General features: G+C 47.0%; 1 protein-coding gene across 1 annotated transcript in view; it reads right to left on the reverse strand.

Annotated features, from left to right (window-relative positions):
- col17a1a (collagen, type XVII, alpha 1a) overlaps positions 1–21710 on the reverse strand; it is a 33004-nt gene that overhangs the window by 5671 nt on the left and 5623 nt on the right. The window contains exons 5-50 of the mRNA XM_035406925.1: positions 21494–21619; positions 19850–20671; positions 19499–19546; positions 19048–19083; positions 18587–18634; positions 17773–17916; positions 17501–17587; positions 16932–17006; positions 15555–15629; positions 14907–14975; positions 14591–14761; positions 14148–14213; positions 13848–13892; positions 13357–13491; positions 12507–12755; positions 11846–11896; positions 11536–11571; positions 11308–11334; positions 11061–11123; positions 10641–10745; positions 10494–10556; positions 10100–10135; positions 9962–10015; positions 9574–9609; positions 8836–8871; positions 8574–8636; positions 8277–8312; positions 7789–7860; positions 7121–7147; positions 6976–7011; positions 6586–6621; positions 6093–6173; positions 5932–5967; positions 5299–5445; positions 4604–4738; positions 4103–4162; positions 3915–3977; positions 3700–3768; positions 3381–3398; positions 3010–3069; positions 2840–2890; positions 2321–2446; positions 1552–1599; positions 995–1123; positions 611–736; positions 164–256 (exon numbers count right to left, since the gene is read on the reverse strand). Of these exons, the coding sequence (XP_035262816.1) occupies positions 164–256; positions 611–736; positions 995–1123; positions 1552–1599; positions 2321–2446; positions 2840–2890; positions 3010–3069; positions 3381–3398; positions 3700–3768; positions 3915–3977; positions 4103–4162; positions 4604–4738; positions 5299–5445; positions 5932–5967; positions 6093–6173; positions 6586–6621; positions 6976–7011; positions 7121–7147; positions 7789–7860; positions 8277–8312; positions 8574–8636; positions 8836–8871; positions 9574–9609; positions 9962–10015; positions 10100–10135; positions 10494–10556; positions 10641–10745; positions 11061–11123; positions 11308–11334; positions 11536–11571; positions 11846–11896; positions 12507–12755; positions 13357–13491; positions 13848–13892; positions 14148–14213; positions 14591–14761; positions 14907–14975; positions 15555–15629; positions 16932–17006; positions 17501–17587; positions 17773–17916; positions 18587–18634; positions 19048–19083; positions 19499–19546; positions 19850–20671; positions 21494–21619 (4215 nt within the window). The remainder of the gene's footprint in view (positions 1–163; positions 257–610; positions 737–994; positions 1124–1551; positions 1600–2320; positions 2447–2839; positions 2891–3009; positions 3070–3380; positions 3399–3699; positions 3769–3914; positions 3978–4102; positions 4163–4603; positions 4739–5298; positions 5446–5931; positions 5968–6092; positions 6174–6585; positions 6622–6975; positions 7012–7120; positions 7148–7788; positions 7861–8276; positions 8313–8573; positions 8637–8835; positions 8872–9573; positions 9610–9961; positions 10016–10099; positions 10136–10493; positions 10557–10640; positions 10746–11060; positions 11124–11307; positions 11335–11535; positions 11572–11845; positions 11897–12506; positions 12756–13356; positions 13492–13847; positions 13893–14147; positions 14214–14590; positions 14762–14906; positions 14976–15554; positions 15630–16931; positions 17007–17500; positions 17588–17772; positions 17917–18586; positions 18635–19047; positions 19084–19498; positions 19547–19849; positions 20672–21493; positions 21620–21710) is intronic.

The raw sequence follows: 21710 nt of genomic DNA on the forward strand, positions 1-21710 counted from the left end.
ACAGCGGAGTTCTGCAGTGACCTCCATTGCTTTCAAGCCAATCTCATTTGCATAAAAACAGGTTATCAGGAGATCTGCCTAAGATGTGCATCCGCTGCTAACAGGGAAGTTTTAACCGTTTAATTCCAGCATAGCACGGCAGGCGGTAAAGCTGGGCACTCACTCTGGAGCAGGGAGACGATGTCATTCATGGACACAGTTCCAGGGGGGCCGGGGGGGCCGGGAGGACCTGGGGTCCCGCTGCTGATACCGCCATCTGGAAATACCGCCGTGAGCACAGGGGCCGTTTGAGTTAACGCCTTCAGTTTACGCACTGTACAGCACAGCACATGGCTTACGGTGGCCTCGTTGAACTACACACGAAGCAGCAGTTAACACGTCCTCATAATCGGGTGTTCAGATTGTCGCTACAAAATTACAGAGATAGATTGAACAGCACTTTAATCAATTTTTCGCTGTGTTCACTCTGACACAAACACCTGCACATGCATGTACACACTCGCATGTGTGTAAAGCTACACTAGGACATATAAAAAGCTGATGTCTCTTTAGTTGTAGCTGTAAGGGGCACATTTTAGACAGCGTGATTTGTTAAAGCACGTTGACTCACTCTGGATGTAGTTGATCATGCGATTGGCCAGCTCGTCCAGAGACGGCCCACCTGAGCCAATCCCTGGGGGTCCAGGTGGGCCAGGAGGCCCTGGGGGGCCAGCCAGGTACTGCCTGATGCCTTCACCTTCACAGGGAAAACAGGACAAATTACACAATATCACTTCAACACCTCAGTGATTCATTATAACACCTTATGTCTTACCAATGACTCACTGAAACCCGGGTATCAGAAAAGTGACTAACAGGAAAGAGGCTGTTTTGAAACACCTGCCATTTTGTCGTCTGCTGTCATATAGACCCATACGGTACCAGCCCTGTAAATGCAATTTCACAAATTCGCAAAATGGAGATTCAAGTGTGTGCAGCCTCACACGCCACTTACTTTGAAGATAGTTCACCACTTCCTGGCGGACATTTTCAGCCGGGGAGCCGGAGCCAGACCCTGGGACGCCTGGAGGACCAGGAGGACCTGGGGGGCCGGGTAGACCTGGAGCACTTCTCGAGGGGCCACCTGGGTAAAGGTGAAGCGTTCGTACTTTACACCAGCTGACACAGAAGCAGCAAAAAAAACATGGAAACGGGGTTTCCGAGACAAATTCAGGTTATCTGGTACCCGGAGAATCACCTGCTTGGAATCAAACATTTGCCTTCAACGTTGACTTACAAATAAACACCACGTTAATTTTTTTTTCTTTGTAAAGAAGAAATCCACTAAATGTCACAAAGGAAAAGAGAAACTGACAGAATTCAGGCCATTATCGCTACCGTAAACAGATCATTGTCACTATCAATATACAAGGGCAGGGCACCGGTTAGGGTTGGGTACCGAAATCTGGTACCAAAATGGTACCGGTGGCCATACGACCGATACCCACCAGACCGAATTACGTGGCCGATTTCTGTCAAATGTCAAGGTGTCAAACGTAGACTGATACTCACCTGATGAAGATCCGGGGATTCCAGGTGCACCTGGCACCCCAGCTTCACCTGGATAAAAAATAAAAACAACGCATGAATACGACACTTTACCATAAAGCTACATTTCGCTGCGCACAGCAAGGTACACTAACATTAGGACAGACTTTTAATTGGAAAGGAAGTATGATGCTGCAACTGCAACATGAATGTGCATTATGAGTTTGTATTATGAGTAAAGTGATCCTAAAGTAAAATGAATTAATTGTTAGTTACTCTCCCTTCTTTGTCCCTAATTTTGTGCCCGATTTCCAAATTAATATAATCATTGTACCCAATGAGACAGACGTGATGTGGTCAGACAGTGGACCTGAACTATCCTCAGTACATCTGCTCCTCAAAGTTCCACGCTCACATTTTAGAGAGAACATTTTGGGCAGAGCCAAGGGATAAAACGAAAAGCTCTGCTGAGCAGGGAGACTTACACCTTTGATGAGTGAGTTAGAAATGACTCCATGGAATATACTACCATGTACATATGTCTGGACGGGTTCAGCCAAAGGTACAGTATGCAACCCCAGGCCTGGAGATCCATAGGGGTTGGTTGGTTTTTCTGCTGTTGCTCAGTATTTAATTTATCAGTCTTTAATTATGCAGTTAACTCCCCTCGTCTGGTTTCCTGAGTCTGGACTGGGACTGAACGGTCCAGTGTACACTAGATCCAGAAACAGGGCTGCAGAGCACTGGATTAAGCAAAAGGAGAGTGTTTGAGCTGGAATGACTCTGGCCTTACCGGTGAGGCCCGGTGGTCCTTGGGGTCCTGAAGGCCCTGGTTGCCCCGGCGGCCCAAGTGGTCCTGGGGGACCCGGTGGCCCTAATGGACCAGGAGGTCCCGGTTGTCCTTCCGCGCCTGGGAATCCTGCATTGCAAACGAACACAGACATGTGACGGCAGAACCAGTGTAGAGGACCATGGGTGGCAAAAAGAGGACCATATTCCTCTTCTGGCCGTCTCGTCAACTTTGGTTCTTCTTAATTGCTTAATTAGCCATACTTGTTTCAGATCTTCAGCTGGTTTTGTTTAAGAAGTTTCTGCTGGAAGCTGACGGGATAGTTAACGGAGCGGTGTATAATATTTTTAGTTTAGTGTTGACTACTTATAGAAAAAAACTGAAGAATTCTCTCTCTCACGCTCACACTCTCCACTCACTCACTCGCTCAATTTACTCAGGTTGGGAAGCTCTAATGGTTTCTGTTCATCACACAGTTACTTTCTCCATTCTCCTATATTTATAACTTTTTTTTAAACCCACCTATTCCAGGTTCACCAGGAGGCCCAGGAATACCAGGTGCACCAGGTTGCTCTAAAGAATAAACAACGCAGAAAGACCGTCATCCGCACGTCACTGTCAGTCGAGAAGTCCATGGTTCAGAGCCCGTAATACACAGAAAGAACCTGTACATGCTTTTTAACCCAACCCACCTCTGCCAGGTTCACCAGGAGGTCCGGGACTTCCTGGGAGACCAGGCTGCCCTGGCTGTCCTAGAGAATGAACAATGCAGAAGGACAAGTCATTCATGTGTCACCATCAGTTCAGAAAACATCCATCGAGCAAAAGCCAGTTTCTATCAGCAGCGAAGACACTAGTTACTACAACTAGCAGCCACAATAGGCACCCATTAGTGCTCCTCTGTCTGTTTGCACATTGGTGAGAAGACAGTACAGTGGCTATGTACATTGTGATGGTCTGCAGCGTACAGTAACTCATCTGTGTCAACATGAATTGCGAACATTATTTCACTTTATTCAAAGTACCACCACAAGTGCCAAAGCCATTCGAGGTAGATTCTTACCATCGTATCCCTTTTCACCTGCAAAAATCAGAAAAGGATCATTTTGGGTGAACAGAGTACTTCATCACTGTATTTACACAGTACTGAGGGGTAAATACCGATCCCCATAAAATGTGATTAATGTCTGGGGTGAGGGTGGGGGCACATCTCAATGTCACAAAAATAAAATATTACAGTCACTATGCTTTGCCCCTGTTGAAGCTAGTCATGCAAAAATTGAATTGGAGGTTGGTGGGTGTACCCCAGTTTACAGGTGGTGGCCATTCTGGCACAGAGTATATCAGGTGTGTGTCTGGTTTAGCCAATGAGCTTGACCCACCTCTTTGCCCCTCTGGTCCCTGAGGTCCAGGAGTGCCTGGAGGACCGGGAGGCCCAGCAAAGAATGCCCCTGGTAAAATATTAAAAAATGAATCAGCATATATAAAATAAATCAGCATACAGTACCATTCAGCTTTAAGGCTATATTTATGCCCAAGCTTTTATGTGGTTCTTTGGCGAGACTGGAAATGTTGAATGGCTTAAAAGTTGCCAAACCTTGGTTTGGCACAAAGCTTCCTGGCTCTCCTCTTTCACCGGGGGGTCCGGGCGCTCCGACTCCTGAAGAGGAAAATCAAAAAGCCGACGTGAAAAATACTGAAGAGGCTTTGGGTGCCGCAAAAACCCTCACGTGACCGATTTCCGTTCTCCATGACCATCCGACTTCCAAAAAAAGCAAGGCTCACCTGGCTGTCCTGGGGGACCTGCTGGACCAGGTTGACCTGGTTGGCCAACTGAAGCTCTTCCTGGATTAAAACACAGGGTTAAAAAATATTAAATTAAAAAATATTCTGACATTCTGAGCTTTAACTCACCTCACTGTAGTCACTGGTCTGACTTCAATCAACATTTGTCATTCTGTTATGTTAACCTCTCACAGTCCAATGGAAGCGTCGGCTTCTCAACAGTGTTAAAACTGGCGGTGACTGAACTCATTACCACTTATCGATTTATGATTCACACATTAAGGACAAATCGATCTAACCCAAACCTCTTTTCCTTGGCAAAGGCACCAATCAGCAGTCAGATTGAATTTTATCTTGCCTGCCTGCTTGCCTGCACTCTTGTACCCATAGTGGAGGTTGCAGTGATGATCGTTGACGACAAATGCAATTGGGCATTCCAAATGGAGAGAGGAAGAGGGAGAAGCTTAAAAAATGTATATTTAAAAAAAAAAACACTCCTACCCTCAGGGCCCTCTGGTCCTGCTGGTCCTGCTTGTCCAGGGGGTCCTGGGGGTCCAGGGGGCCCGGGAATACCTGGGGATCCAGCAGCTCCAGGTGTTCCAGGAGGTCCAGCAGCTCCAGGGCGGCCAGGTTCACCTGGGTGAGATTTGGGACACGGCATGAACAGGTGCTTTTTACGGTGTGGACACGAATCCGAAAACGGACGTATTTCACAACTGTTGAAGTTCACCGGGCGATGAAAGGCACAATATGTTATTCCAAACGCCATCTAGTGTCCACAAGGGAGAACTGCAATCTCAGCCCAAAGAGCAGCTAGCAATCTCGCTAGCAATCTCGCTAGCTGCTCTTGATCGAAACTCCGCCCCCGCGAATGGTTGCCAGGTCCTTTAAACACGTGCCTGTGTCTTTGTGGCGGGAAGCCGGCAATTGTAGTATCCAAAATGTCAAGCGATGAGTCTTCTGCACCACAAGTAGCTAATGAATAATATATTTATATAGCAATTTAGCGATATACTATAGCAATGCATTAGCGACGCAAATTGCTAGTGACATGATTTGTCTTCTGCGGTCTAGCGGTGTGCTGTGTTGTTCGATATGAACGTGGTCTAATGTTAGAAATGATAAAACGATAGTTTGACTGTTTGACGTTCTTCAAAAGCCAGCCCAGACCGTGTAATAACGGAAGTCACACTCACTCTCGTATTTGGGAGCAGAAGGTCCTTCGACGGTTCTCCCAGGTTGACCGGGCTCGCCCCTCTCGCCCCTGTCGCCCCTCTCCCCTTTGTCTCCCTTGTCTCCTTTCGGGCCCTTCTCTCCTTTCTCACCGGGGGACCCCTTAGGGCCTGCACAGAAGCACATCACACAGTTCGCTGCCTGCTAGACATCAAATGACATCAAATCAAATAAAATTGATTTTATTTGCCTAGTGCTCTTTACAGGAAATCGTCACAAAAGACACTTTACAGAGTAGCAGAATAAACAGGGCAAGAACCAGCAAAAACCAGGTCTGAACCCCCAAAATAAAGTGCACGAAGTAGAATGAAACAAAAAACTCCCAGTTGGCAGTGAAAGCACACAAACCCATTGTGAATTTCCAGATGTTGCTCATATTACCGCTATGCAATGCATTACAGAAGCTTGCATCCACAACATTTTTTACATAATGTTTAACATTGCATCCACTTGCACAGCTGGACATATACTGAAGCAATGCAGGTTAAGTCCCTGGGAATCAAACCTGTGACCTATAGGTTACAAGACCAGTTCCTTACCCATTATACTACACTGCCCCCCCCCCCCCCACCCATTCTCAGAGAAATGTTACTTACCAGCCTGACCAGGAATTCCAGCAGGGCCAATGGGACCTGGGAAGACACAGTAATATCTCACCAAAATGTGGTGAAGAAATAACCATCACCTCATGGAAGGTGTTACTAAAAGTGCTTTCTTTCCATCGAGTTAGTTATTTCACTAGAGCCCACCGACCTACCAGACAAACCAGGGGGTCCAGCAGGACCGGGAGGTCCAGGACTGCCAGGAGGACCAGGGATGGACACTGAGCTGGAGCCGGCTACAAAACAAACAAAAAAAAAAACACTTTTAAAAAAAAAAAACCATCACACGCCTTTATAGTGCAGGTGAGTCCCCATTTAGTCAACAAATGCCAAGGTTTTTGAAATAACAGAGTGAGCAAAAATTGAGACGGAGAGCGCAGCTTCCAATCGATTTGTTAGCAGAGTGCTACTGACTAATCAGGGTTAGAGGGAAATGAGAGAGAGTAGCTGGTATTTGGTCAAAAAGGTTTGGAAAAAAATATGTATATATATGTATATGTTTTAGGGCCAAACTTATTTGGTAGTTCCTGTAGTTAAGTACTTTTTTGTCATTTTGAGATGTAGTTAACTACTGCTGGAGAATGTAATTACATTAGTAGTTTAACTACATGTAGATTTGCCGTGACCGTGGTGAGCACACATTTTTACCTGCGTTAATGACTTTTCCAGCTTCACCGGGGTCACCTAAAACAGAAAAACACAGAAACATACAGATCTGAGATTCACTGAATATTTGCAGTGATACATTTCATGTACTACTCAAAACTGAGCTACGAGCGAGAAATGAACGTTTTACCATAACATCCCGTTTTAATAAATATTCATAAAAGACCTGTGATATACAGTAAATGTGCAATGTATGATTTAATATTACATTCATTATATGTGGTTGCAAATGTTTTGGTCGGTAGTAATTTAGTACTTATAAATTCATTCCCAAATTGAATAAAATCATCTGGTTTTCACAGTTTGTATAATTTTGGCTTTACAATTTATTTAGAAGCAATTAAGAGATCCAGAGTGACTCAGCATTCTTACCTTTCTGGCCAGGTGTCCCAGGGTTTCCTGGAATACCTAAAATACAAGGGAAACAATGAATTGCGTATTTTTGACAAATAAAAACTCTGTCAGAAAGAATTGAACCGTAAACTACAGCATTTGTTTGTGTATGAAAATAACATACCTGGTGGTCCTTGAAGTCCAGGTGACCCTGAAAGTTTGATTCAGCATTAGGAGGAGAAGGTAAATACAGAGGCACAACCTCTAGCAGGTGTATTTGGTACTTTTTTAACAGACATAAAAAAGTTCTTCTAAACAGTATCTTTATGGCTTATGTACAATTACATATATTTAGTAATTCCCAAGTATGGCATGACTAATCATCCACAGCTAACCCACTTATTCCTGGCCAGGGTTGCGGGGGGAGCTGGAGCCTATCCCAGCATGCATTGGGAAGAATACAGGCAGGAATACACCCTGGACAGGCCACCAGTCCATCACAGGGCACACACGCCATTCATTCACACTCTCGTACCTAGGGGCAATTTAGACTCTCCAATTAACCTAGCCTGCATGTCTTTGGATTGTGGGAGGAAACCAGAAGTACCCAGAGGAAACCCACGTGGACACGGAGAGAACATGCAAACTCCACACAGAAAGGCCCCGGACCGGGATTCGAACTCAGGACCTTCTGGTTTGTGAGCTGACAGTGCACCACCATACCGCCCCTGGACTGGCCAGTTAACCCCAATTCAGGCTCTGGATCAGACCCCAGTTATGACATACGTGGGGGGGAAGTGGGATGCTGAATCAGTGCTCGTTACTATGCTGAATGAGCCGGACGTGCCATACCTGGGTTACCCCCGTCTCCTGGGGGCCCAGCTGGCCCCCTGGCTCCTGGCAACCCAGCCGGTCCTTGGTCCCCTTAAGAAACGACAGTGTGGAGGAACAAAAGGGTTTTTAGCACTTTACCAAACGGGGATGGGACAGTCTGTTCTGACTGACGTGGGCACACAAGACATTTCTATTCTGATTGGGTTTGTTAATCCGATTGGACGTGGAGTATGAGGCTCCGTATTAACGTAGCTAATGTGAAAAAAGGGTTTTTTTAAAGCACTTTGTCGAATTGCTTAGGGGTTTGTCAGTGATTTCACGTGATTACTGTACAGTACAAGGACAAGTCATCTGGGGTTTTACCAAATCACACCCTATAGGCTACGATGCTAATGAGGTGTTTCTCTAGACAATAATCTACGCTGTTCTTGTTAATCTGGGACACTTAATGGTGCAGAATAAATGTATTTTCATTCACAAAAGAGCAGAAATATAATTGTACTGACCTCTGGGGCCTTTCTCTCCATCAGAACCAGGGAGGCCTGTTTGACACATTTAATTCAATTAAATACGATGAGGCACATATGATATACACTGTGATTGGTTCAGACAACACTGGTTATTAATTCACCTAATGCATATAACTTTTTTTTTTTACATTTTACTTTTTTTTACTGCCCCTTTCCTGTGCTAATGCTCCTCTCTTGTTACTGCCCCTCCCCTGTGCAACTGTGCCCATGTTACTGCCCCTTTCCTGTGCCAATGCCCCTCTCCTGTTACTGCCCCTCTCCTGTGTTACTCACCCACAGATCCTTTAGGTCCTTTCTCACCGGGGGGTCCTGGTGGCCCCCTTTGGCCTGGTTCACCTTTGGGATAAGGAGAGTAGTCAGTCATTTAAGTCCCCCCCCACCCCACCCACACCCCAACAAACTCTTAAATCAGTCCAACACTTCTCTACAGCAGCTTCACCAACACTGATAATCCATTAAGTGCTGGACACTACTATAACACACCGTGACCCTCACCTGTCCCTTCACCCCAGAACAGACTGAGTGCTGTACGTACCTGCTGGCCCACGGGGACCTTTCTCTCCACCTTCACCTGCGGGAGAAACCAAAAATGTTTACACTTACAGGAGCACTGTCAACCAGCCCGTCTGGACCCCCATGAAAACGAGGATTAAACAAGATGGCGGGGCTAAAACACTGAAAGGAGCCTCTAACGTGCCTCGCCGGAGCCTAGCGAGCTAGCTCTGTGAAACCCGCGCACACAAAACCAGCAGCAATGTCGCCAGAGCGTGTGCAGTCCTCCGTCACTCTCACCAGCTGACCAGTGACTCTCTCACACATTTTGAGGGCTCCGCAGTACTACAGGAGAGAGCTATCGGTGGATTGGCGGAGGGGGTGTCTCCACGGTAACGGCTAGCAGGCATGGCGCTAGCAAGGCTGGCTGTGCTATTCTACTGTTAGAATAGCACAGTCCCGCCCACAACCAGCTATTGACATAGCCCAAGCCTTCCAGTTTATACTGAATGTGTTTATCTTGGGACAGTCTCCATTACACACTACTACTACTACTACTACTAATAGTAACAATAATAATAGTAGTAATATATTTTACTTATTGTGCTTTTCTAAACACCCAAAGACACTTCACAGCAGAAGACAACAGCACAAATTACAGGCACGGAAGTGATCATTGATCAAAAAACGATCAAAACGCCTGGTGTATGTGCAGCGTGATACGTGCTTCACTTCATACATGCTGTAGTTTCCCCATCTGCACTAATCTACAGTACCGTACCTTTGACTCCTGGTGGCCCAGCACTTCCTGGTTCACCTATAAAAGGAACAGTGGCATTGTTAGGCATAGGAAGTGTGTGTATCTTTACATATTTTTGTTTGGGTGGGGGGGGGGGGGGGGTGTTAAGTATGGGTTGGTGGGGGTGGTGTGGATGTACATCTATGTATTCTAAAGTGAAGAATATTGCAAATCTGAAAGCCAAAAAACACTGTGACATTTCTCCTGGATGCAATTCAGTTGCGGACAAACTTAAGGAAACGTTTAAGAATTCAACTTGCACTTACATGCATTTTTATGTGCCTCCTTTCTTTTTTTTAACATTTTTTTTTTAACCTTTTTACCTCCAGCCGGCTTACAGAAATATACAGAGATGTGCACATATCCGTACCTTTTGGTCCTTGTGGTCCTGTGTCTCCACGGAAACCTTGTAAACCTGGGGCACCTGGGTACAGAGGATTGTGTGTGACACGTTGCTAAAATTTCAATATCAAAGCAAATGAAACGTGGGGAAAAATAGATCTCTTACCAGGTGCGCCTGGAGCACCCTGGGCACCTCCATCACCTTTGGCAGAGGGGAGGAGAACATTTTAAAGGGTTAATGACCACACGAAACAAAGCTGCTTTCTTCAAGGCTTCCGGTAACTCATCCGGCCAGACTGAAACCTGGACCGCATGGCACACGTCGGCCATTTTGTAATTTGTTTTCAGGTTACATTAACAAAAAAAGAACGGCACATTACTCCTTTCCATCAAGCGTTTATGCCTGACTTAAATTGCTGAAATGTTCTGTAAATCTTGCTATAGGCACATATATATGCGCACTGCAAGTCTCCCAAGGCCTGAGTGTCGGTGAAATTAACACACGTTAAAAGGCATTTAAATGTGTCGGGAAACCCGATGATTGGTTCTGGGCATCTTACCTTTGGGTCCCAGTGGACCTGGCTGTCCAGGTGGGCCTAGAAGTCCAGGTTCACCAGCATTACCTGTGAAAATGGAAAATTAAAGCGATGCACCTGGGCTCAAGTGACACAGCTCCCCCCATGACAAATTTAGGGCACGATTCGTACCTCTGTCACCCTTCTCTCCAACTCCTGGGGGACCTGGCTCTCCACGGGGTCCCGCTGGTCCCTCTCGGCCTCTCTGCCCAGGTGGGCCGTCCGGTCCAGGTTCCCCTTAAGCACAAACAGGTGTCACACAACGCCCAATAATTGTGGCTAAACACTGCACTGTTAGAAGCTGGCATTACATTATCCTAAAATATATATTATTCATAATGTTGGGTTTGGGGGGTGGGGGGCGGGGGGCGGCAAAGTAAATCCTGCTTAGGGCCCCTCGAAGGGTTGGGCTGGCACTGACTCTGACCTCCTGCCCATCCATCTCATCCTGTTCCAACCCCTCGCTCCACCCACCCCACCCCACCCCCCACCACCCCCACAGCCCAATAATATGTGCCACCTGCTGCCTCGTCCATCATCACCTCTCCGTACCTGAACTTCCTTTTGGTCCACGTGGCCCTTCCTGCCCAGGGTGTCCGATGAGACCTGGGGGACCTGAAAGACAGAGACGGCAGAAGCAAGCTGAAACCCTCGGGTTTGTTTAAATGAGTGAGTAAATTAATAACTAACTCAATAAATAAGGGCACACAGTACCACTGGTGTGAAGTGCCACGCTTACATAACACCCCAATAGCTTCCCCTTGTGGAGACTCTTCAGCCTAAAGGTGACTGTTCTTACCTTGACCACCTGGTGAACCCAGATCACCTAAAAATGAATAAAAATGTGTGTTAAAAAACACATATGCATCATTGTAGTGTTGTACGTTTTAGTGCAGTGGTGTATTTTTTGCTTGCTGTGACATGATATGACACAGGGCCTGTTTGACACTACTCCTTCAACCATATAAGCACAGCCAGGGCTGTTAAAAACTTGCATCGTGAGCCACAACATGAGTGAAGACCTCACCTTTAACACCCGGAGGACCAGGACTTCCAGTATCACCTGAAACAAAATGTAAATAATGTAAGGAAAGGATTTAATAAAAAGTAAATGTCAATAAAATGTTACATTTATAAATATATTTTTAAATGTAATTAAATAAAAAATAAAATGTAAAAATGATAAAATGTAAGGGGAATCAAAATATTGCATAGCTATTTGGAGCGCATCTTTGAGACAACCATGCTTAAAAACAAATTCAATGTGTTTGCCGCAGCACATGCGCATTAGCTTCTGTACCTGGGCAGGTACTGTGAACCCGGCCAGGTGACCTTACCTTTAGGTCCCGGCTCCCCTCTCTCTCCTTTGATCGAGGAGGCAAGGTGTACTGTGAAGGTAAAGGGAAAAAGCGACAGAGGATAATCTTGCACTTATATTTCAAGCTTTAATCATATTCATCACATGTTTATAACTGGATACCACAGTATTCCACTGTGCAGGAGATTTGAATCTGTGGACACGGACTTTTCTGAACTCTCTCTCATATACAAAGATTTATGGTAGAATAGTCATGCTATTCATTTATCTGCATTGTTTTGTAACGCATTTTCATCTATAGAATCACCTGCTTATTGGCTGGCTGGTATTAAGTGGTCGATTGGTTGGTTGATTTATTACTGATTGAGCTTGGTGGCACTAGAAACAAGCCTGTGACTTTCACGCATAATTGTCTGGCTAATACTAACAGAAAAAATTAGTGCTAATGATAAGGCTAATGCTAACAGAAATGTTAGTGCTAATGATAAGGCTAATATGCTAACAGAAATGCCAGAGCTAATGATAAGGCTAATGCTAACAGAAATGCCAGAGCTAATGGTAAAGCTAACGCTAACAGAAATGCCAGAGCTAATGATAATACTAATGCTAACAAAAATGTTAGTGCTAATGTTAAGGCTAATTGTCTCACGCCCTATATGCAGATTGCGGTGCTCTAGTACCTCTCATAGACTCAGATTGAAGCTCATTCCTCAGCAGCAGCTGGACGGTCTTCTGCAGGGCGGCACTGTCCGTGCCAGGCTGGGTGCCCAGGTCGACCGTGTTGTCCGTCCTCGCCAGGCCGGTGCGCTGCACGTACGTGGAGTCCAGGGGGTCGATGATGTTGACGCCCGACGAGAGGCGACTTGTGTGGGCGCTGGAGGCCCCCTCGAGGGCGTCGACCCTCGCCTTCAGCCGCTTCACCTCCTCCGCTGGAGAGAGGAAAAAACAAACTGGTGAAGGACAGAAGAGGCTAATGCGAACAGGTATGTTAATACTAATGGAAAGGCAAATGCTAACAGAAACGTTAATGGCAATTATAAGGCTAATGCTAACATATGTTAATGCTAATGGAAAGGCTAATGTAACAAATGTTAATGCTAATGATAAGGCTAATGCTAACAGAGATGTTAGTTCTAAAGTTAAGGCTAATGCTAATACAAAATGTTAGTGCTAATGATAAGGCCAATGCTAACAAATGTTAATGCTAATGCTAACATGTTAGTGCTTTTTAATTTAATTTATAAAAAATGCTGAAGTACTTTTCCCAAAATCACAATTTTCAATTATATCAAATATTTTCAATATATTCTTCTGTAGATACTGTCATTGTTATGCTGCTGGCCATCAAGCCAGCTAACTGAGAACTGCAGTGCGATGGAATCAGACTGTAAAAGTAAATAATGCTTGATAGTGTTCAATAAAATTCAGGGTAAATAAAATGAGCACGTAGGCCTGTTTTGATTGTCCTTTTGCACCAACAGTGACCCCGTAGCACAGGTTTTTTTCTCTCTTCTCCATTCAAAATCTTACCAAGTGCAATGAGTCCAATCAGGAGGCCCAGGAGGAGCAGCAGGGTGAGGAGCAGAGCCAACAGCCATTTCCACCAGGAACAGCAGGTCCCACCTCCGCAGAGACCATCCAGGCCTCCATTCTCCTGGCGGACCTCTTACAGGGCATGACAGGAGAATAACACAGTCAGTCAGTCAGTCAGCCAGCCTGCCAGTCAGTCAGTCAGTCAGCCTGCCAGCCAGCCAGCCAGCCAGTCAGTCAGCCAGCCTGCCAGCCAGCCAGTCAGCCAGCCTGCCTGCCAGCCAGTCAGTCAGCCAGCCAGTCAGTCAGCCAGTCAGTCAACCAGCCAGCCAGCCAGTCAGTCAGTCAGCCAGCCAGTCAGCCAGCCAGTCAGTCAGCCAACCAGCCAGCCAGTCAAGTCAGCCAACCAGCCAGCCAGTCAGTCAATCAGTCAGCCAGTGTCCTGTGAGATAATGTGACTTTGGCTAGCTTGATAAACTGTGCTCACATACCTGCATGTGCTGCCTTGTCTTTTGCAGGCATCTTCTCAGACGTATCTGTGGGAAAAAATACGTTTGAAAAAAAATGTGGTTGCTTCCATGAAGAAAATGGACACACGAAAAACTCAAAATGGAGTATAATCTGTAGTGTGTGCCGTACAACAGAATATACAACTGAATGTGGCATGCCCACATCAATACAACTCAAACCTAAAGATCCTTTTCTTTAAAAAGATAAAAGAAAAAAACAGACAGCTACAAATATGTGTACATATTTTTATATATTTGGTATAGAATACGCTGCGCTCTTACAGAAGGTGTCTGCACTCAGGGGTCCATCAATGGAGCCGGATACCTTCTTGTCCTTCTTCAAGGAATCTTCAGAAAAGGATATAAAACACGCACACACACACACATTAAACTATTGCATAGCATGTACTGTACTAGAAATCAGGGAAATTTATACAAGCCTATAAAGATTTTTTTAACTTTTTAACATCATAAATATTAAAAAGAATTACAAAAATTATTTCTGAATACTTTCCATACATTTAAATATGTCTACATGATGAAAGACCAGTTCAGTATGAAAGATCCCACATGATTGTGCGACCTGAAAAAAAAAAAAAAAACACTCCACTTCCACTTCACTGGCCATTGCTGGCACAGACCCGGGTAATGCTAATAAACACCGTGTCTTTTTTCCAGGTGGCACTGCCCAGGTGAGGTAGACACGACGACCAAGGTGAACTCACCTGAGCCGGTGCTGCTGCTGACCGGCGGCGCGCTGCGGAACTGCTTGCCGCTGTCGATGGCCGAGACCAGGACGTCCGACTCCTTCTTGGCCGGAACGTTCTCCTTCTCCCGGCTCACGTACTTGTAATCTTTCAGGAAGACGTCGTCACCCATTGGACCGCTGGGAGCCACTGCAGAGCAAGGCCGGGCGGGCCGGTCAAAATCTTACACACCTAAAGAGCTCTAAAATGCTCTCTTTTGAGGTATTATCTATAATTCATCTTTTGTAGTTTTGGGGTGAGAATTTGTGGTTCCCGTTTAGGGTTCCGGACGCACCTGTCGCAGCGGAGATGCCCGGCGCGCTGATTGCGGGGCCGGTGGGCATGTTCTTCGGACCTCCGTACACTGCAGAGCGCGGATACGGCACGCGGACAAACGGGAGAGAAGACACATGCTAAGCGCACGCACGTTACACCGGCGAATCGTTCAAAAACAGGTAAAGACTGAAGCCCCAAAAAGGAAAGCAGCTCTCGACACAGTTCTATAGATGCAGCGCTGGAGCAACAGAAAAACAACTAACTCTTTGCCTCAATAATTGTTTTTTTTTCCCCCTCGACTGAACAAAGTTATGACTGTATGATAATGACAATATAAAGGTTGTTTGAACTCATTGGGTCTATCCTCATACCCTCAACCATTTGAATCCAATTGTAACCATTGATAATATTCGATTTTCAACTTCATCATCATGTCAAGAATGAAAAAACTAATTCTAAATATAGATCGAATGTAAAAACCCTTTTAATGTTGTCCGCTGAAATGCTTTCAGCTTTGAATTCAAGGAATGAGACTAAAGGAACATTGCTTATTTATCTTCCACTTCTTATTGATTTCTGAGACGTATGTGGAGGTTTACATGCATTACTGGCGTTGCATTTCTCATTGGCACCATCTGCAGGCTTGGTCAGGTATTGCATGACATACCTGCATTGGTGTTGACTCCATTCGCAGTTAGAACACCACCGCCGGCGGAACTGAGGTTATTCATAACACCATATACTGAAAGAGAGAGAGAGAGAACTCATGTTTGTAAGTTTTTGTACGTGAATTTGTACGTAATAACCAGCAGTTTCAATTATGTACTGCATCGAAAGCGTCTGAAAAGTCTTGAGTGAGGGGAGTGTGTGGCTGGTCAGTGTGTGGCTGGTCAGTGTGTGGCTGGTTGGTGTGGTGCTGCAGTGTGTGGCTGGCGGTGTGGTACTGCAGTGTGTGGCTGGTCGGTGTGTGGCTGCAGTGTGTGGCTGGCGGTGTGTGGCTGCGGTGTGTGGCTGCAGTGTGTGGCTGGTCGGTGTGTGGCTGCAGTGTGTGGCTGCAGTGTGTGGCTGGCGGTGTGGTACTGCAGTGTGTGGCTGGTCGGTGTGTGGCTGCAGTGTGTGGCTGGTCGGTGTGTGGCTGCAGTGTGTGGCTGGTCGGTGTGTGGCTGCAGTGTGTGGCTGGTCGGTGTGTGGCTGCAGTGTGTGGCTGCAGTGTGTGGCTGGTCGGTGTGTGGCTGCAGTGTGTGGCTGGTCGGTGTGTGGCTGCAGTGTGTGGCTGGTCGGTGTGTGGCTGCAGTGTGTGGCTGGCGGTGTGGTACTGCAGTGTGTGGCTGGTCGGTGTGTGGCTGCAGTGTGTGGCTGGTCGGTGTGTGGCTGCAGTGTGTGGCTGGTCGGTGTGTGGCTGCAGTGTGTGGCTGGCGGTGTGTGGCTGGTCAGTGTGTGGCTGGTCGGTGTGGTGCTGCAGTGTGTGGCTGGCGGTGTGGTACTGCAGTGTGTGGCTGGTCGGTGTGTGGCTGCAGTGTGTGGCTGGTCGGTGTGTGGCTGCAGTGTGTGGCTGGTCGGTGTGTGGCTGCAGTGTGTGGCTGGTCGGTGTGTGGCTGCAGTGTGTGGCTGCAGTGTGTGGCTGGTCGGTGTGTGGCTGCAGTGTGTGGCTGGTCGGTGTGTGGCTGCAGTGTGTGGCTGGTCGGTGTGTGGCTGCAGTGTGTGGCTGGCGGTGTGGTACTGCAGTGTGTGGCTGGTCGGTGTGTGGCTGCAGTGTGTGGCTGGTCGGTGTGTGGCTGCAGTGTGTGGCTGGTCGGTGTGTGGCTGCAGTGTGTGGCTGGCGGTGTGTGGCTGGTCAGTGTGTGGCTGGTCGGTGTGGTGCTGCAGTGTGTGGCTGGCGGTGTGGTACTGCAGTGTGTGGCTGGTCGGTGTGTGGCTGCAGTGTGTGGCTGGTCGGTGTGTGGCTGCAGTGTGTGGCTGGTCGGTGTGTGGCTGCAGTGTGTGGCTGGTCGGTGTGTGGCTGCAGTGTGTGGCTGGCGGTGTGGGGTTGTGGAGTGGCACTGACCCATGCCGCCGGTGTTCACGCCGGCGTTCCCAGCCCCTCCAGACAGAGCCAGGTTATTCGGGATTCCCTGAAGTGCTGAACAAACAGTGGATTTAAGAAAGAGGCATTCAGAGAGACGCAATCACATGCATGCACGCACACACACACGCACGCACACACACACACACACACACAAGCGCGCACACACACACAAACACACTCACACACACACACACACACACAAGCGCGCACACACACCCAAACACACTCACACACACACACACACACACACACACACACAAGCGCGCACACACACCTAAACACACACACACGCACGCACGCACACACACACCCAAGCGCACACACACACACAAACACACACACACACACAAGCGCGCACACACACCCAAACACACTCACACACACACACACACACACAAGCGCGCGCACACACACAAACACACACACACACACACACACACACCACACACACACACGCGCGCACACACACAAACACACACACACACACACACACACACCACACACACAGTAGGGGCAGCACTCTGCTCAGGCTGCAGTTTGATGCCCACCTCCCATGTTGTTTGCGTTGCTGAAGCCGTAGTTAGCGTTCGAGTTGCTCCAGAAGATAGACTGCAGGTCGGAGGCCTCGTACTGCCCTGAGAAGGCGAGGGAAACAAGCAAAGGGGTTAAGAGAGGAACGAGAGCCAAAAAACGACGACAAAAAAAACATGACGTGACCGTCGGACGAGCTCGCAACGCCTGGGTAGCACTTTTAGCCTGACTGTAAAACCAGGGCCTGGTTCAAAAGCGTGTGTGTGTGTGTGTGTGTGTGTGTGTTTACCTGACTGGCTCCCCTCAGTGACTACCCGTTCCAGAGTGGCTTTTTTTTTGGGGATGGGCAGGGTGTTGGTCGGGGAGCGGGGAGGGCTGATGCTGCAGGAGCGGCTCCCCTTCAAGAGCCTCTTCACGTCATCCAGCTCCGTCCCTGTCCCGCAAAGCCTCGGTCAGTAACACAGCACCGCACAACTCCACAGCATCACCATTCACATATTCGCCATGGTTACGGTGACAGTACCACAGCAGTGATTACGCTCATAATTCTTGGCTGCATCACTGTGAGATTCTGACAACATAATTGATGACAAACAAAGCAACGTTGTGTCTAACGGTAGCATTCTAAGGTCTTTCAGAATGACAGCAGTTTGGCATATCTTTGGGAATTCAACTTCGTCCTACACTAAGACCAGATTATAACAACCAGGGGACACTGAATGAACACAAAAGACTAAATGACAATTTAGTCATTTGTGTTCGTAGTCTTCAGAATCCATCACGTCACTGGCTTCCAAAAACTATTGACTTCCATGAACAGGAAGTAAGAGTGGCTAGGCAAACCTGTGCCGTGTGAAATGTGTTACTCAAATCACGGTCCTCGAGGGCCAATAACTGCTCGGTTTCCACCCTCACGTCACCCGGGAGACAGTCTGGCCAATCGGCAGCACTAATTCAGTTCAGTTAATAACCTGGGAAGAATGAAAACCAGGGCCGGACCTGGATTCGAGGACCGGATTTGAGTATCCCCGTCTTATGTCATTCCATTGGCATGAACGGTTCGTTTTATTTTCATTTTCAGCATTTTATTATGATGGACTCACATCTGGTGGACGGTGAGGCACTCTGCAGTCTTGCCCTAATCTCGCTCTCTGTGGGGTTAGAGAAAGTCTTTTTAGAGATCAGCACTGTACCACACACCACTGTAATTCCACCACTCATGAACTCACGCTTGTATCCGGAGTGGACAGAACATGCACAAGTATTTCTCCTGTTTCTGAATTTAACATAATTCAAAATAATAATAAAAAACCTTTTAAAGATGCACTTATATAAACTTGTGTTTAACTGAATGTAAGATGTTGATCGTTCTTTTATTGTGGGTGCTCCATATTTTATTGTCGGTTTGATTTTCACATCTTTTAATTATTGCCATCACCTTTTTTCTAAATTTTTTTCTTCATTTTACAATGAATACATTTGTTTTAACATTCTCCAGAGTAGTACAAAGTAACGTGGATCTCCCAGGAAGTCTGGGAGGTGCAGGCGACCAATCAGAGCGTACCTCGGGTCTGGGTCCTCCCCCTGCTGGAAGCTGTGCCTGAAACGATAAAACGGTCAAAAATGTGAACTCAGCCAGGGGCTGATTGGCCAGGGGCTGATTGGGCAGGTTCTGATTGGCCAGGGGCTGATTGGGGGCTACATAGTGATGACCTCATAAAGGAGACACACGATAAAGGGGTACAGCACTGGCTCACAGCTGCAGCCCCTGAGAAGTAGGGGTTCAGGGTTGTACCCCCAAAAAACACAAAATCGCATTACAGCTGCAAAACAACTTTGATTTTTAAAGCAATTTTGATTTTAAAAATAAAAATGTACCACTGTATGTTGTCCAAAATCAATAACCACATTCATTCAAAACCAGATCTAAAAACACACTCCCTAGTGAGCACAGTATTTAAACAGGACTCATTTGTTATATTTGAATATGCTCTGAAATGGTTAGTGAAGCATACCATAGTCCTTTCTCGTATATTCTGGGGAAGAGGTCTCACTGGAACTTTCTAAATGAAAGAGGGGTGAAAGAGAGGTTTTAGTGTTGATTACATGACATGTATGCGCGTGAACATTTCACATCACTCTTCGCTACTGGAGATTAAAAAATGAACAAAATGAAACTTTTTTTTGTTTGTTTATGCACGTTGTCACATAACTATCAGTATGAATACTGAGCAATGTCAGTCACCATATTAGTGTCAGTATTGAGTTGGTCAGCACTGGAATACTTAGCTGAGAGATGGTTCTGTGTATTATAGTCAAATGGTTTTCAAACGCGGGTTCTGGGACTCCCCCCTTGACGTCCTCACCTGCATACCCCATCGAGCGGTTTATCACCATCTTCCTCTCCGCGGGGACGGGGGAGTAGCTGGGGGAGGAGGGGGAGGAGCCGTGCGTCCTCTTCTGCCCCCCCGACCCGCCCGAGCTGTAGCTCCCCTTGGTGGCGGTCGTCATGGTTACGGTGCTCATCCCCGTGCCGCCTCCGATGCCTCCTCCCATGCCTCCCCCCATGCCACCTCCCAGGCCTCCTCCCATGCCTCCTCCTGACGAGAACCCCGTCGAGGTGAACCCCGTCGAGGTGACCCCCGACATGCCCGTGGAAATGGTTGCCATGGCGCCTCCCGAGGAGGTGCTCACGACAGGGATGGTGCCTCTGGAGCCCCTCCTGGCAGAACCTCCTCCTGTAGAACCTCCTGCTGTGGTAGAGGTTCCAACAGTAACGATGCCTCTTCCTGTGGAACCTCCTCCTGTAGAAACTCCTGAGGTGGTAGTGCTTGCAACAGTAACAATGCCTTTTCCTGTGGAGCCTCCTCCTGTAGAAACTCCTGAGGTGGTAGTGCTTGCGACAGAAACGATGCCTTTTCCTGTGGTACCTCCTCCTGTAGAAACTCCTGAGGTGGTCGCGCTTGTGACAGTAACGATGCCTTTTTCTGCGGAACCTCCTCCTGTAGAAACTCCTGTTGTGGTCGCGCTTGTGACAGTAACAATACCTGCGGACCCTCTTCTGGCAGAAGCTCCTCCTGTAGAAACTCCTGCTGTGGTAGTGCCTCCTGAGCTGATTGTTACGACTCCTCCTGCACCTCCTGCTTCTCCAGAGGCAGCAGACACTCCAATAGAAAGCCCTCCAGATGCTGGTGAGCACCAGAGACAGAATCTCAGTTACTGTAATTATGGAATTTATAAGAAAGCCAACAAAACATGTCCAGGCTCTGAAAACTGATTTTTTTAATTTATTAGTCTATGAAAGGCATAATCATTCATGTAATACAGTGAAGTGGTACATCCCCTTGCCTAGATTACTCATTGGAAACAATGCAATAATTTAATTAAAAAACTGGCTCATGAAATAAAAACAACTTTGGCCCACCATTTCACAAAATCATGGGCCTTCATAGATATCAGCACTGGCAAATACAAGAGGGTTCATCCCATACCCATGCCAAATTTATTTTGCTGCCAAACAAATCCAACACAGTTTGCTATTGTAGAACGTACAATGTTAAATGTGAAATTTCCCAGTTATACATGCAACACATGCAACATCACAGCCAAGAGAATGAAGTAAATTAACTTTGTCTCAACTCGCATAGCTGTAGAGAGATGGAGCAGACATGCATTTTCAGACATGCAGATTCAGATGTGAACTTGGAGGTACTAAATTCGTATTTTTACCTCTGCCCCACCACCCCTTGTTAAATGAAACCTGAATCTGCCCTTTTGGGAGGTGAGTGAAATCTCTGAGGATGTTATTTTCATCTCATTGACCATTGTATGTAATGTGACTTCATCACTTATCGCTTGTAATCGTATAATGTTGTACTTGTGTCACATGCAAGAGGCCAAAGCCTTATATCTGCTGTACATTCCCAAAATGGTGAGGTTCCCATTCTGTGTTTCTCTATTCACAGCCACGTAACGAAAGGGCAACAGGGTGGAGGGTTGGCCTCACTCACTGGTTGTGGCATTGCTGCTGCTGCCGCTACTGCTCACTGTGATGATTTTCTTCTCCACTAGTACCGCCCCCCCAGAACTTTCTGAGGACGCAGTCTTTTGACTGCTAACGGCGGCACTGGCGCCCTCTGGTGGATTACAAAGCAATTTAATAAACCCGAGTGGAGACGCACACATTTCCTTCTATCAAATGTGAGTAATATTAAGCAATTTAACCTG

The sequence above is a fragment of the Anguilla anguilla genome, chromosome 2 (genome assembly GCF_013347855.1).
Source record: "Anguilla anguilla isolate fAngAng1 chromosome 2, fAngAng1.pri, whole genome shotgun sequence".
NCBI lineage: Eukaryota > Metazoa > Chordata > Actinopteri > Anguilliformes > Anguillidae > Anguilla > Anguilla anguilla.